Source organism: Centroberyx gerrardi, chromosome 19 (genome assembly GCF_048128805.1).
Source record: "Centroberyx gerrardi isolate f3 chromosome 19, fCenGer3.hap1.cur.20231027, whole genome shotgun sequence".
NCBI lineage: Eukaryota > Metazoa > Chordata > Actinopteri > Beryciformes > Berycidae > Centroberyx > Centroberyx gerrardi.
The window spans coordinates 4,327,033-4,339,759 of record NC_136015.1 but is presented as its reverse complement, the minus strand read 5'-3'; the positions used below and the strand labels follow the sequence as shown (position 1 = coordinate 4,339,759).

The 12,727-nt window shown below is 43.6% G+C and overlaps 1 protein-coding gene across 8 annotated transcripts in view; it reads left to right on the top strand.

Annotated features, from left to right (window-relative positions):
- The window catches only part of ptprua (protein tyrosine phosphatase receptor type Ua), a 147,105-nt gene that overhangs the window by 38,793 nt on the left and 95,585 nt on the right, over positions 1-12,727 (top strand). For 6 of the 8 annotated variants that reach the window (XM_071899088.2, XM_071899086.2, XM_071899087.2 and 3 more), the window contains exon 1: positions 5,213-5,333. Coding sequence is in view for 2 of the 8 variants with exons in the window: in XM_078290148.1 (XP_078146274.1) it covers positions 4,222-4,282; positions 5,193-5,333 (202 nt within the window). In the remaining 6 variants the exon portion in view is untranslated. Of the gene's footprint in view, positions 1-4,221; positions 4,283-5,192; positions 5,334-12,727 lie in introns of those variants that run through there. The other 2 variants (XM_078290148.1, XM_078290147.1) reach the window with 2 other exon arrangements.

Here is a 12,727-nt window from a genome sequence, read left to right as displayed (position 1 = left end):
CACTTATTGCCGACTTCATTCTAAAAATATCGGTATCAGTTGTGCCCTAAACTCTACCAAGAGTGTTGTTTGTGTTTAATAAAAACCAACATACTCTTTCTGTTTTTTCCTATTTCCCTTTTTCCCTCTTCACCCTCCTCTTTTCCTCAAACTGTTTTCCCTCCTCTAGCTGTCCTCCTTCTTGGTAGGGCTTCTGGAAATATAGAAGGGAATATAGTGGGAACCGTGGCTGTTATTAATGGTCTTGGAAGAAGTGGCGGTAGGATGATTCTGCTGCTGGCTCAGTATTGATGAGCTGCATGGCTGTGTCTCTCCCCCGACAGTCCCCCCCCCCCCAGTCCCTCCTCTCAATAAGTAAACTTGTCAGGGCTGATGCATTGCCCGCACTCGCTTAAATGCAAATCACGCAGCAATGGCGCTTTATCTCAAACCAAACAAGAGAAGCAGCAGAACATCCTGGATCCACGGTCCCAAAAGAGCTGCTATATCTTAGAAGCTCTGATTAAAGGAGTGCCAGCAGAGCTGTGCTGCTGGTTACACAATATGAGGCGGCTTGCCTGAGGAGAAATGCCTCTTTAACAGATAGAACTGCCTTATCAGCAGAGTGTGAGATTTTGGTCAGGTTTCATCCAGTCAAATTTTATTCAGACTTTTCAACAAGGAAGGCACGGTTAGTGACAAAAATGGAGCTAAGTTTGAAGTAAAAATCCACATAAAGTAAAAAATTCACAGGCAGTAGTAGGGATGGGACGATATGCTTATCTCACGATACGATATGATACGATACAATACAATACGATACACGATATGGGGTTCACAATTCAATGCAACCACGATATGATGAAATAAATAAAAATTCAATGACTGCAGAATTCTGTTTATTTCTGAGACACAAATCTTTCTAGCGATGTCATTGGCTTGCTAGAATGTAAACAACAATTTAAAAATGTCATTACAAAGTGCAAATAATATAATATGGATGGAGAGCTTGTGAAATTGTGATGGGCAAGTTTTTAATATATCATCCCATCCCTATAGGCAGTAGTGTTATTCCTATATTCTTTGGAAGTCAACTCTAAGTAGAGAAATAAGGGTGTCTTTTCCCTTTAAACATGTAAGTAAAAAAAAAAAAGATAGCAATTAACATGATCTTGGGCAGAGAGCAAGTCCTGATATAGATCTTCTTTGCGGGTGTTTAAGTTAGGCAATTTACAGTTCGTGTTCTACAAATCTCTCAGACTGGCACCCATCCATGGAGCGCTCATTCTAACAGGGATTTATATCCGGCGTATCAGTCGTCACTCTGCCCTTCAGTGTGTACTCACTGTTACCCTCGCAAGAGTAATTGCGAACGAGAGTCCTTGTTAAATCTCGATACAGATGCTTTAAATCCATCTGAGGACTGCCGTGGAACAGTGCGATCAATAGAGAACTGTCCTCATCCCGGACGTCTTTGATTACCTCTTTGGCGCTTTACATATCCTTCTGAAGAATCCTGCTGTTTTTCCACAAATCCTCTCGGTTTTTACATGCTCTGCGCCGTCTGTGATTCGTCCTCATCGTCTCCGCCCCTCGCTGTCTTTGCGCTTTCTCTCTCCTTCTTCTGTTTGAGGGCCCTTCAACACCAGCCCACGGTTTCTGTCTCGCCCCTCTAATTTATTTCTGCCTCTCCAGGATAAATGCTATATAAGAGGCTTGTGTCTCCCCCCCCCCCCCCCTCCCTCTCCATCACCATGTATTTATGATGTGCCCGGTGTGTAGGCTATTAGTCAGGTTAGTGGTGTTCACTGTAAAAGCAGGCCAGGCTGGACAGCGCATACCCGGGGTCCATCACAAGCACTTTAGCTGGGCCTACACCTTTGTCCATTAATCTCCCTCCAGGGCCTCCTCTGGCTGCCTAACAGGCACATTGTGCAGCAGAGTTACACTCTTCCTGCTAGTGCATGACTTTGATCCTGCCCAAACACTACTAATAGGATTCAATTAATGCCCCCCCCCCCCAACACACACACACACACACACACACTAGAAGGTATTAAACCACTGGCTGGTTCCTGAAGGCATCACTTAATGGCTTAAAGCCATGGCAGAGCAGGCGGTTTACTGGATTGTCGAAATGTAGTTTTGATGCTTTTTCCTACCGTTTTGAAGAAAGCTGTTTTAGCTAGGGTTACACCAATACAGGCCCATACCATTACTGATATTTTTGGATTGACACTGCTGATAGTTGATATCTTTAAATTTGACAATTTTCATGCAAAAAAATACAAAACAAAAGACAAATATTCAGTGTTTCGCACAGAATTTTATTCTTGTCAGGGTGGAAAAGCCTCTGAAACAGCATTTAGACCATCATGGGACACTAAAATAGGCTGGTTTCATTGCAGGTTTTACAGACTGTTGACATTGTCATGCGTACTTGTGTGGAATCTGATCAAAACGCCGCTTTACAATTAGACTTAGACCGATATGTCTGCATAGACTCCCTATGGTGAGGAACCTCCATCGTATTGAAGGCGGACGACATGACAGGCCGATATCCGATTTCCACATCTGCCGGAATATCGCTCTAGCCCTGGTTTTAACCGGGTTGTATCAGTGTAACGGTAGGAGCTGCGTGGCATTCTGTCTGCCTAACGCAAACACAGCTAAGGGAAGAGCGGAGCGAGCCTCGCCATGTAAAGAATTCATCCTTGCCAGGTAGAAGAAAGCGCTGAGGAACTGTGAGGAAGTTGAGGCGGGGGGGACAACTGCAGATAGCGCAGATAGCACGCTGGCATCAAAGCGGGAAAACATCCGAGGCGCGGTTGCCTCCGACAAGCTGGGGTCTTGTTTAGCAAATTGCCTCACCTACCTTTCAAAGTGGAGAGCGATTCATTCTCCCTCATTTATTTATTTATACCCCTTTGTTCTCTCGCTGAGGAGCCTGTCAGCCGTGACAGGGGCTCACTGAAGTTATTTCGGGCCCCTCACGTCCAAAAGCTAGCCACGTCTCTAGGTGTTGTTGCAGCGGCACGTTGCCCGGGGACCGTGGTGAACGGTGCTATCTCCGCTGATAAGCAATTACCATTCTAAAAGCTCCTTTCTCTCGCATTTAAGTTCTTATTATGTCGGAATTTGAGCAGTCGTGGTCCCATGTTGGGCAGATTGTCCGCGGTCGTGATAAACACAAATAATTAATTCCCACATTCATTACCGCTTCAACTTGTGTGGCATTGACAGATTCATTATAATTTTTTATCATTTTTAAGTAAACACCGAAACAGCAACAGCCCCCCCCCCCCTCCACACACACACACACACACACACACACACACTGCTCACACGCACAATCCCAGAAACACACTCACACACGCCACTAAGAATTCACCACAATGCACGTGGCTTTTCTAATTACATGGGCTTGCCCTCCTGCTGCCAGAGAAGCTCATTTGGGCACTGAGAGGAACGTGTCTGCTAAAAGCAAAGGAGGCTGGGAAGGATGAGTCTTAATGAGGGGAATCAGTGGAACGTGTCTGATGGTGACATTTCTTCCTGGAGCTGGAGGGCTCTCCATGTAAGGCAGGCCTTCACCGTGGGGCCTGCTCCACCACTCACCCCTCTCATCCTCATATAACCGGGCACGGCACAGCACAACAACCAGCCCTCACACAGGAGGCAATTAAAACTCTGATCTGCTTACGCACCCGGAAACACTCCGCTGGCTTGAGGCGGAGGGGAAGAGGGCTGGGACGGGGGGAGGTGGGGTGGTGGGGGGGTTTTGGTGATATTTGTTTGTCAGCAGGAATGGCGAAAGTGGTGGTCCAAAATTAGCTGATGCGAAACAGGCTTGGTTGTTTATCGCAAACGGAGTGTCTGCCATACGTTATTTTTTTCAGACTGAAAACTTACTCTACATTAATAAAGGAAACAGATGGAGCTTCTAAACAAAACACAAAAAGCAACAGTGGGGGAGATGGGAGTATCCCAGGCGGGATACTCTTAAGCAGAGGCTGGCATGGAGTCAGAGTAGCTCTTTAACACCAGCAGCGCTGCTGCCAAGCCTTAATGTGATCACTTAGTGAAGAGGGTCCTGGGACCACAATCAGCTCAGGGCATTTGGAGTTAGAACGAAGGCCGTTAGGCCTGTCTTCCAAACCAAGGCCAGACTGAGCAATGGCCAGTTCAGTGGATTCGTGACAGGCCTGTATATGTGAGAGGGCTGTGCTCTATGTCTTATAAATGAGCTCCCCTGCATCCCTCCTCATTCTTCCTGTGCCACTCTTGGCTGTGGGTCTTCCTCTGCTGTTTTCACAGCTGGTGTATGTGTACAAATCACACTTTCTTTTTAGCCTGAGGAGACCCATTTGGTTCATCAACCACATATACAACTACTGTTCAGATTAATACAGAGTCTGCCTGCACAGGGGATTAAACCAAGGACATACTGTACTGTCCATGTATCAAACTGACATGTTACTGTATGGATGAAATATCTCTCTCTTTCACACAGCCACTGAGTGACCATGAGTTGGTCCTCCCAAGTCCAGACTATTCATTTTCATGTTTTCTGAAGTGCATTGTGTTTTCTGACTCAGTAAACAGGAACACACAATTGATTTTTTTTTTTTCAGTAGGTTGACAATTGAGGATCCTAGTGGCTTTAAAATCCTATGGTTTGTGTGATGATGGGAGCTGAGAGGTTACAGTGAACCCGCAGTGAGAGGCCAGACAGGGTTGGGTCACCTTGACAGGCTGAGAGCTGGGCTGAACGTTGTCCTCCATCGGCTGTAGAGCCCCTGTGCTTACTCTCCCATCATTTCCGGCTATCTGGGCGACCTGTGGCTGGTGTGTCATTTTCACACCACAGGGCTAATTGAACCAAATGGCAGTAGATTCTGAGGGAATGAATGGGATTGCAGTCTAAGCTGACCGCCTGGCGCCGACCATTAGCCGTAATTTCGCTTTTAGCTGGAAAGGTTTTCCGGGACTTGATGTATTAAGGCATTTACAGTGGGCCTGTGGTGATGTAACTTGCTCGAACCTGAGCAATCATTTCTCTCTTTCTTCTAATAAGGGTTATCATGCATTCCCTTTCTTTCACCAATTTTCCTCTACTACCATTGAACTAGGCAAAGAAATCAACTAATAGCTATAGACTTTTTGTAGGTATTTTTGTCTGCCATTATTGTAACATGCCCTGCTCTTTCCTTACCCCTCTGTAGCTGGCTGTACCTTTGATGAGGACTCAGACCCCAGCTTGTGTGAGTACCGGCAGGGCCAAGAGGACGACTTTGACTGGCAGCTGATCAGGACCTACAATTGGCCACACCCGACCCCTGACCTTCTACGAGGTAGGCTTCAATATGGGTCACAGTCAAGGCTGCCGGTGGCCCAGAATGCACAGCAGTGCAGACTGAACACAAACTGGTTTGGTTTTTTAAGAAATCTCTACTTAAGAGTAACTAAACCCCAAACCCAAATCTGTGTAGAATCTGACATTAAATGGTAAAAAGCATGCTACTGAAATTGACATCTGCTATTGGCTGATCTTTGGTGCCAGGTGATGTCACCTTATATAGAGTACAACAGGTGGTGACATAAGATAAGATGCACTTTATTGATCCCCTAGGGGAAATTCGGGACATCACCTGGTACCAAAGACCAGCCAATAGCGGATGGCCAGTTCAGTACCCTACTTTTTACCATTAGCTGTCAGGCTTCATCACAGATTTGGGTTTGGGGTTTAGTTACTCTTTATATGAATAATTGGAAGCTTTGTTCAATGTTGAGGGGCGACTGTAGCCCAGGGGTTGGTGGGACTCAAAGGTTCGAATCCCTGGAACATTTGGGAAAATGCGGGTGGGGAAAGTGAATGAGTAGCACTCTCCCCTCCCTTAACAACTACAGTTGAGGTGGCCTTGAGCAAGGCATCTAACCCACAACTGCTGCAGTGGAGCAGTGCAGTGTTCACCAGTAGAAGACTGTGGTTGTACTGGGCAGCCACCACGTGTGAATATGAAGCAGGGGTATTGCTAAAGAGCGTCTGTTCTCAGTTGACTATTTAAGGCAATGCTAAGTAAGTGTCGCGCTGTCTTTGTAGCAATCATTTAGACTGGTGAGTCATGGATCGCACTTCGAGCTCCAATTCAGCCTGAAATACGAGGTGTGTATGTGCTAATGGAATAGGAAATGTTGCTGGGTAAATAATGGTCTGTGTTTATGATTCTTTTGCCAAGGAACCAGCTGTAAATAGCAGAGCCGCTGCCAAGCCGTGATTTCCAAGAGACAGTTGACTATTAGATTTAGTGAGCCGGTCTGATGGCCAGAAAATCATCAATTCTCTTTCTTTGTTTTGCTGACATTTGCATTCAGTCATTCAGTTCAGTCATTTTATTGAAGCGGGCATTTGCCTTATGAATTTTGTAAAATGCAAACTAAATATACATCAACATCTATGGACCAGATACCACCTAGGGCATGTGAAGATATTGAGCATCTAGCCTAGAAGCGGAGCTGTAAACAAGACTGGCCTTGTCACAGAAACCATGAGTCCTAGAATAACCCGCCAGTCTACTATGAAGAGTAAGCAAGGCTTGCTGCAGCTTTTGTGTGTGTTGTGCTGTGAATTTTTCAGACTGTTCATTACGGGGAACTCGGTGCATGTTCAGAATAGAACAATGGCATATTTCATGAAAACAAATTTACTGCAAACTGTGACTATTTGTGCAGCCCGCTGTCAATTACCAGAGGGAACGTCTAATTCAAGACAAAACTAATTTCAGAGCAATCTAAGCGGGCTAATTGGGCAGTTTTGAATGGTGATGACACAAAGGGAAAGATTTATTTATTGATCACTTCACAGACAGACAAGTGGCTGAGGAGAGGGAGCAGGGACTGCACAAACCGGAGGAAGTGAAAAGTGTCACTTGTCTAAATGTTAAGCCCTGAGAGGCTTCAGCTACCATACGCGGCTAATGATGATGAAATTGCTTCACATTTTACATTGTCCAATTTTACAACACAGTATTCAAGCTATCAGTTTCAATGAAGCATTAGCACAGCATGCAAAATGAACTCAGATGCATGATTTGATTATGTCATCGTGCTTATCTGTTGATTGTTGGGAAGCAACAAGAAGAGAAAGGAGGATTGGGAAAGTCGAGGAAACAGTGAAAAGAAAAGAGAAAATGACCAAGGGACTTTTGGTCATTTTATCTTATTATTATTATTGTTGGAGATTTTGAATTGGTTGTTATTATTATGATTATTATTATAGACTTAACCCCCATTCATCCCTCTCCTTACCCTGTAAATAGCCTCTTATTATCTGCTCTCATAATTTATGGAGATGATGCAACAAATTGTTCATGTGAAATGGCAAGTTCATGTAAAAATGATAAGAGGTTGACTCAGTCATGAAATAAGACAATTAAAAGTGCATCTGGGTGACCATATAACACAGGATGTTCCCCCAATGAAATCTGGCTTTTTTCACTACTAATCACAGGAATCCAAAATCAAAAAACATGCTTTATTCATAAATGTAAACTAAATGTATGGTGAAATGGACTTGCACCCTATGTCGGCTTGCTCACCAGGTTTCTTCAGTGAATTCCTGCCAAAACAGCGTTATTACCTCCGACTCGGTTCCAATCATGCCACTACTGACAGGTTGTTTTCCCACATTCGCTCCCTTGCTGCTTTTCTATTTATGTGAGTTTGTCGCGCGTCGGCGGGGCGGCCTCGCTCTCAATCTGCCGCGATATTTTACATATATGTTTATTTACAGCGGTCTGTTATTGTCGGGGAACTGCTGTGCAAGCACACATCTCACAGAGAGAGTGTCCAAGTGCGAACGCTGCATGCAATTACAGGCTGCTGTTCTCGGGTAAACTGTGGCGATTCGTGGAAGGAGCCCTACAGACGTCCGGGCCTTCATAATTCATTCGCTGTTATCAAGCCGCTTGTTCCGCTGTTCTAGGCACAGCTCTCCGGAGGCAGATCGGGTATGTTAACGAACTCCCTGGGATTGGCGGAGTCGGGCACGGGTCACTGCTGATTACACTTCCTGGTGTTCCTCGGGGGGCCGGCAGCGCAAAACGGGGCGCTTTTCATCTCCTCTCCATCCATTAGAAAAGGTCGCTTTTTCCGACGGGATGAACGCACGCTCGGATGCCTTGGATGTTCCTCTCTGACGCTCTCGGATAGGAGGTGGAGATTTAATAGTGTAGCTGTGAGATCCCTTCATCCTGAGCACCTGTTTTGTGGTCCGCTTATAAGGGCGTTAAGCAACCTGTGACCTCTATTGGCGATCAGAAGGAATTGCAACAACATCGATAGAGCTTGTCTCAGAAATCTCAGCACCTGGCCAAGTAATCGTTAAGCCATTGGTATCGATCAACACCCTTATCAACCCCCTGCAGATAGAGTGTGGCCTTTTTGTGCTATGGGGACAGTAAAAATCTTACTTATTGCCCCTTTAAGGCAGGCAGTATCAAACCAACACTTGATCAGAGATGAGTGTTATTCAATTATTCATGTAACGTGAGAGTGTTTACTCAACCATGCTAGTGGAAGGACCGGGATCAAAGCGGCGATAATCTCATTGATATACTGCATTAATATAGAATTATAGTTGATTATAACCTGCTTGTTAAGCTGGTCTTTTTATACGCTCTTACGCATGTAATTGTCCTAATCGTTACGTTGCCTGATTGCATAGCGCTGGGTAATTGATTTGATGTCATACTGTGAAAATGCACAATGCAGGCTTTTGGAAAGGACTTTTTCCCCGCGAAGCAAAAAAAAAAAGTCTGATATTGTTCTAATATACGTTCAGCTCAGTTATAAGTTCAGCCGCTTTATCGGTTACATTTCTATATCCACCTCTCCTGAAATAGATCCTGTCAATCAAAAACGTTTATCCTGTAGCATAGGAAGAATATGCAAGGCCAGCGTTTTCCAGGCGGGTTTGTGAAATGCCACTGTAAATATACTTCTTCCCTTGAATTTTTTCCAAGGGCTTTAAATTCTTTCAGAGCCGCTAAAGAGACTGCAATTGAGACAACAGCTTAGTTTATTGGGCACCAACAGCTCGATAGTATTGATTTGCGCCCACAGACCAGTGGAATACCAATGACATGAAACATTGCAGCTAAAAAGGAACATGTTACGCCCTTCAGCTTTCCAGAGTTTTCATGCTACTGTTTCTCCTAACTCTCTTAACGGGCTTGTCAGCGTTTTAATGCGGGCTGTGAAATGGCATGGTGGAGTGTTTGAGGATTCCAGAGAGCAGACGTAATTTCTTTGCATGGCTGTTTCTGCAGCTTTTCAAACAGTAAAAGTGATATTTATGTTTAGATACTACAAAAAAAATTTTTTTTTATATTGGATTTAGTGTAAAATGTGTGCTTTTTAAAATCAAATGTACATCATTTGCTTTATTTTCGAAATAAAAAGAGATCTCTATCAATGAATTTCATCACAATTTAATCAAGTGTCAATGGCTGATCTGTGGTTAATATAACTTGTGTGCAAAATTACCTAATTTGTACGCAGAAAGTCACAGAAATCCTTAGGAATCCCTAAGTATGCAACTGTCTTCTCCTTCCTAATTTATGTAATGTGGAGAAACTAGCCAATCAGGAGAGACTGTGTGTTTGGACCAATCAGAAATGAGAAAAGGTTGGAGCTTCAGATGGTTTTACACACTCTCCTGTGGGACACACTGGACACAAATTCTGAAACAAAATGAGAGTAAAATGCAAATGTCATATGATCCACAGTTGTTCTGTAAACTTGGGTGGATTTGTAGAACCTGAAGTGAAGAAGTGTTTGTGGGTTATGGAATATTTGTGGATTCTAGTGCATTTTTGTGGATTGTCCTCTGTAGGTTACGTTTATTTAAATCCAGTAAAATCTTCCACTGGGCCTAAATCAAAATCAAGGTATAGAAATACACATGCTGTAGTCCAGGAGAGAATTTCTGAAATCCTCAGAGACACAACCGTGCCATTTCAAACAAAGAGAAAACCCAAATGCCGCGTGGTTCGCAAAAAAATTTCATTATTAATATCCGCTTTGCTTCAACACAAGTCTGATGCTGTGAATGCTGCTCCAGCACCGGTGCAACATGTGTTAAGCGAAGCTAAGGAGACTTCTGAGGAGCTTCTCCCCCCAAACGTCCCTCTCGAGGTTTGAACATGATGCTCATTTGCTCGGCGGAACTTCAAACGGGGTTTTACGGCGTCGCCTGCCTCCGCCCTCCCTGCCCTCTCGCCTGTCTCCGCTCTGCCGGTTCGCGAGGCGGTGCTTTCTCCTGAACCGCCGCTGGCTTTGATGATCCGGGCCCCAGAGTAGAAAAACTAACTAGCGGTGGCAGAATGACTCTTTGCATTTAAATGGCACATTAGCGGGGAGCGGAGTTCCTCCTGATCCCATAACTTTTCTTGCATTCATTTGCATCGGCGCGTCTTTGTTGTGGCTGTGCAGGAAGGCCCGATTTCTCTTTTTCCAAATTCAAAGCTTTTTTTTTTCTTTATTGCCAAAGGAGATGTTCATTAACGATAATACCAATCAGACATGCAATTATTCATTTTCTATGATTGGGGGTTAAAGAGATAATCTGTCAGATTCTTGACGGATTATCGCTTTGTCATTATCATTGCTTTGTTGTTTTGCACTCCATGTAGGCACTGGCCCAACATAACTGTATTAATAAAGACACTCAATGTAGACTTATATGTCTTCTACCATCTTAAATGTATTCCAAACAAACCACTGTAGTTGCTGCTAAAAGCTTATGAACTGGCTATAGGTTGAATCACTGCTGTAGGGTATCAATCGGCAAAAGCGGACCTTTATTTACATGAACAAGTAGCAGGTTATTGACTGTCATTAGAGGGATTCTGTGTTTTACTAGGCAGCTAGAGCTCTGTGATAATCGATGTCACAGCCATCATGGAGCAGAAACAGCAGCTGAATACAACAGTCTCACACGAGAGAGGGAGAGAGCGTGTTTTTTCTCGAGGAAGTGACACTTGTACTTGTCACTGCGATCGCCGGCTCTTCTCCTGAGTTTGTGGCAAGTGGACACTTTACAGAAGAATGATTTCACTTGTTGTTATCAGACTCTGGGGGAAAGTCAAGGGTGAAGACATAAACCGTGTGTGTGTGTGTGTGTGTGTGTGTGTGAGTGTATGGGGGTCTGGATGAGTGAGCCCTAATTAAACACCAAGAGCAGCCCATGGACGGAGCGGGGAAGTGAGGAAAGATAAAAAAAAAAAGAAGTGAAGAAGAGGAAAAACACCAGACATGTCCAAACACAAGGGCAGATTCAGGAGCGATAGGGTGAAGGCAAGTGATAGTGTTTTTTTTTTTATATATATATATATATATATATCATTCTGTTTGAAAATGGGAAGAACTTCTCATGTGGAACTTTTACTCTTCTTCTTATCCTCCCGCAGCACACGAAATGATAAAAGCTCAGGAGAAACAATGAGAGCGGTCAACATTTACGGGCGCAGAGGAGAAGAGAGCGATAACGAAGACGCCATACGTTCTGTGCGTCAGCTGTCGTAAAAATGGAAGTTGTTAGGCGGTGAATCGACCGTGAGTGCGATGATGGGACCGATGGCGATGGCGATGGCACACGTTGATTGGCTTATTGTGCGGCTAGACAGAAATGTGATTAGGCGGGCTGAGTCTGATTCCCCATTGTCTTTGGAGAACTCTCGCTGACCACTATAATCAGCGTGTTCAATAGGCGAGATTTTTCAATGGATTAGACGGAAGTGTGACGCCTGAATCCTTTGTGAGATTTGAGGTTTTTGATTGAATACTGTATCTAGTGAGGGAAGTGTGAGAAGAGGAATCTTTTGGTTTTTTTTATACTTATAGTCCCAATGGGAAAGCGCACGCTGTAAAGCTAGAATAAGGTTAAAATAAGTTCATTTTATTCTAAAGCTTTAGACAGGTAAGATGAAACTTTATTGATCCCTGTGGGGAAATTGGCTCGTCGCAGCGACAAAAGTAATAGGATTCAGCAGGGGGGCGGGAAACAAAGAATAGAATATAAGCACAAAAATAGCGCATGAATGGAGAGATAAAAACAATGGAAAGGCAATGAAAGGCGTAAAAACAGCAGTAAGATAGAATATTAACCATTGCAGCTGAAGCAGACTGTAAGAGTGGGAAATGTGGGGAAAGAGTATGAATTACTTACATATATGGATTTACTTTCAGATGTACATATGGATTACTAAAGATGAAATATGTGTCAAACAACATTCCGTCATAAAAATATTAAAAATCTATATCGCATACAGTATGAAACAGTGGGAGCGTTATGAAAAGTATCAGTAGTATGCAGTATGTAACAATGAGAGGGATATGCGAGCTGAAGGAAGCAGATATGGGAATTTACAGCAATATTATACATTATATATATATGTATTAATTATACATGAGGTGCAAATGTGCATCATTTTTACATTATGAGCTCTACAGAAGTCCATACATCTGTACAGAAAATGTTGTGGCGTTTTGTGGCGTCTTAGATGTTTATTTGTTTTCTGCATTAGTGTCAGTAGACTGCTCTTTATAGTAATTTTTTTTATAGTTAGAAACTTTTCATTTCATTGTTTTTGAAAGCATCTTCTTCAAAATCTTATGGATTTTATTTTACATGTGCCTAAGACTTTTGCACAGTACTGTATATTCAGTTTACATATAGCATATGTAC